This window comes from Callionymus lyra, chromosome 6 (genome assembly GCF_982586985.1).
Source record: "Callionymus lyra chromosome 6, fCalLyr1.hap1.1, whole genome shotgun sequence".
Classification (NCBI taxonomy): Eukaryota; Metazoa; Chordata; class Actinopteri; order Syngnathiformes; family Callionymidae; genus Callionymus; species Callionymus lyra.
The window spans coordinates 1,566,153-1,567,978 of record NC_141823.1 but is presented as its reverse complement, the minus strand read 5'-3'; the positions used below and the strand labels follow the sequence as shown (position 1 = coordinate 1,567,978).

Genomic DNA, 1,826 nt, shown 5'->3' with positions numbered 1-1,826 from the left:
GTGTGAGGGAGGAGGGACTCGCGCTCGTCGACTCGCGCGGACGATGATCGAGAGGCAGCATCGAGGCGCGGATCCGCATCTTCTCCTCCCGGTCCGTCCTGTGGGTTCCAGCTTTGGTTCGGAGGTTCTGGTCGGAGGAGGCTTTTGGTTCTGCTGGTCCAGGAGACGCACAGAGGCTGCTCTGTGATCCTCCTCTCCTCCTCTCCTCCTCTCCTCCTCTCCTCCTCTCCTCCTCTCCTCCTCTCCTCCTCTCCTCCTCTCCTCCTCTCCTCCTCTCCTCCTCTCCTCCTTCATCATGGATCTGTTCCCTCGCTCGACCCGGATCGACTGGTGGCGGGTTCTGTTCCTGATGAGCGTGTTCCGGGACTACCTGGGCTCGGTGCTGGACTGCCCCCCGACCTGCTCCTGCTCGTCCAGCGAGATCTTCTGCAACCGGTCCTTCAGCGGCTTCTTCCCGCTGCTGGCGGTGCAGGACTCCGGCGGGAACGGAACCGGAGCGGACCTCGCGGACCTGCTCCAGAACATCTCGTCCATGTGAGTACAGCTCGTGGACTTGTTGGTTCCGCAACTTGATGCGGATCCGCGGCCGCCAAAGTTGCCGGTGCGGCACCGCGGGCCCACGCGCGCGCGGGACGCTGCGGATTCTGCCGCGGACGAGACGCGGAACTGCGGGCCAGGGGGCGCTGTCGAGCCGCGCTGGTGCTGGAGTCACTTGTGGCGTGAGGATGAGGATCAGGGTTCCCCAGTTTCTGGGGCGGCAGATGACGTCACTTCCCTCCAGGGTCATAGTAGATGATGAAGTTTATCTGATGCTTATATTCAAAGAGTCGTCAGTGTTTATATGTCAACAAATATAAAATACTAACTTACTCAGTGGTACTCAGTCAAGTACCTGATGCTAACCTAGATGCTAACCTAGATGCTAACCCAGATGCTAACCTAGATGCTAACCTAGATGCTAACCCAGATGCTAACCTACCTTTCATGCGTCTCCTGAACATCGCGGAACATTTATTAGCCTTTGAACGGTTGCGTAGCTCATAGCATGAAATCATGTCGATGCAAATGTCGCGAGATTATTAGTTATTAGTTAATTAGTCATTAGATTAGATTGACTTTATAATTAAATACATTATATATAAGAGAAGGAAACTTTGTTTGGTATGTAGTAGTCACTGTAGCGTTAGCTCACAGTAGTTCAAGCTAACTTCTACTGATACAGAACATTGTTTACCGACTTCACTTTTCTACTAAAAGTAGTTAGCTGTTAGCTCAAGTTATGCCAGCTCAAGTTATATTAGCTAACATTATGTTAGCTTATGCTATGTTAGCTCACGTTATATTAGCTTATGCTATGTTAGCTCAAGTTATGTTAGGTAAGGTTATATTAGCTCACATTAAGTTAGCTCAAGTTATATTAGCTGACATTATGTTGGCTTATGCTATGTTAGCTCACGTTATATTAGCTTATGCTATGTTAGCTCAAGTTATGTTAGGTCAAGTTATATTAGCTCACATTAAGTTAGCTCAAGTTATATTAGCTAACATTATGTTAGCTTATGCTATGTTAGCTCACGTTATATTAGCTTATGCTATGTTAGCTCAAGTTATGTTAGGTCAAGTTATATTAGCTCACATTAAGTTAGCTCAAGTTATATTAGCTGACATTATGTTAGCTTATGCTATGTTAGCTCAAGTTATGTTAGCTCAAGTTATACTAGCTCACATTATGTAAGCTTATGCTATGTTAGCTCACGTTATATTAGCTTATGCTATGTTAGCTCATATTATATTAGCTTATGCTATGTTAGCTCACATTATGTTAG

The 1,826-nt window shown here is 47.0% G+C and overlaps 1 protein-coding gene across 1 annotated transcript in view; it reads left to right on the top strand.

The window, feature by feature from the left end:
* The first annotated feature begins 264 nt into the window (after positions 1–264).
* Positions 265–1,826, top strand: part of LOC148076160 (NT-3 growth factor receptor-like) — a 131,009-nt gene continuing 129,447 nt past the window's right edge. Inside the window, exon 1 of the mRNA XM_087793114.1 lies at positions 265–534. Coding sequence (XP_087649240.1) covers positions 296–534 — 239 coding nt within the window. The 5' untranslated portion in view covers positions 265–295. The remainder of the gene's footprint in view (positions 535–1,826) is intronic.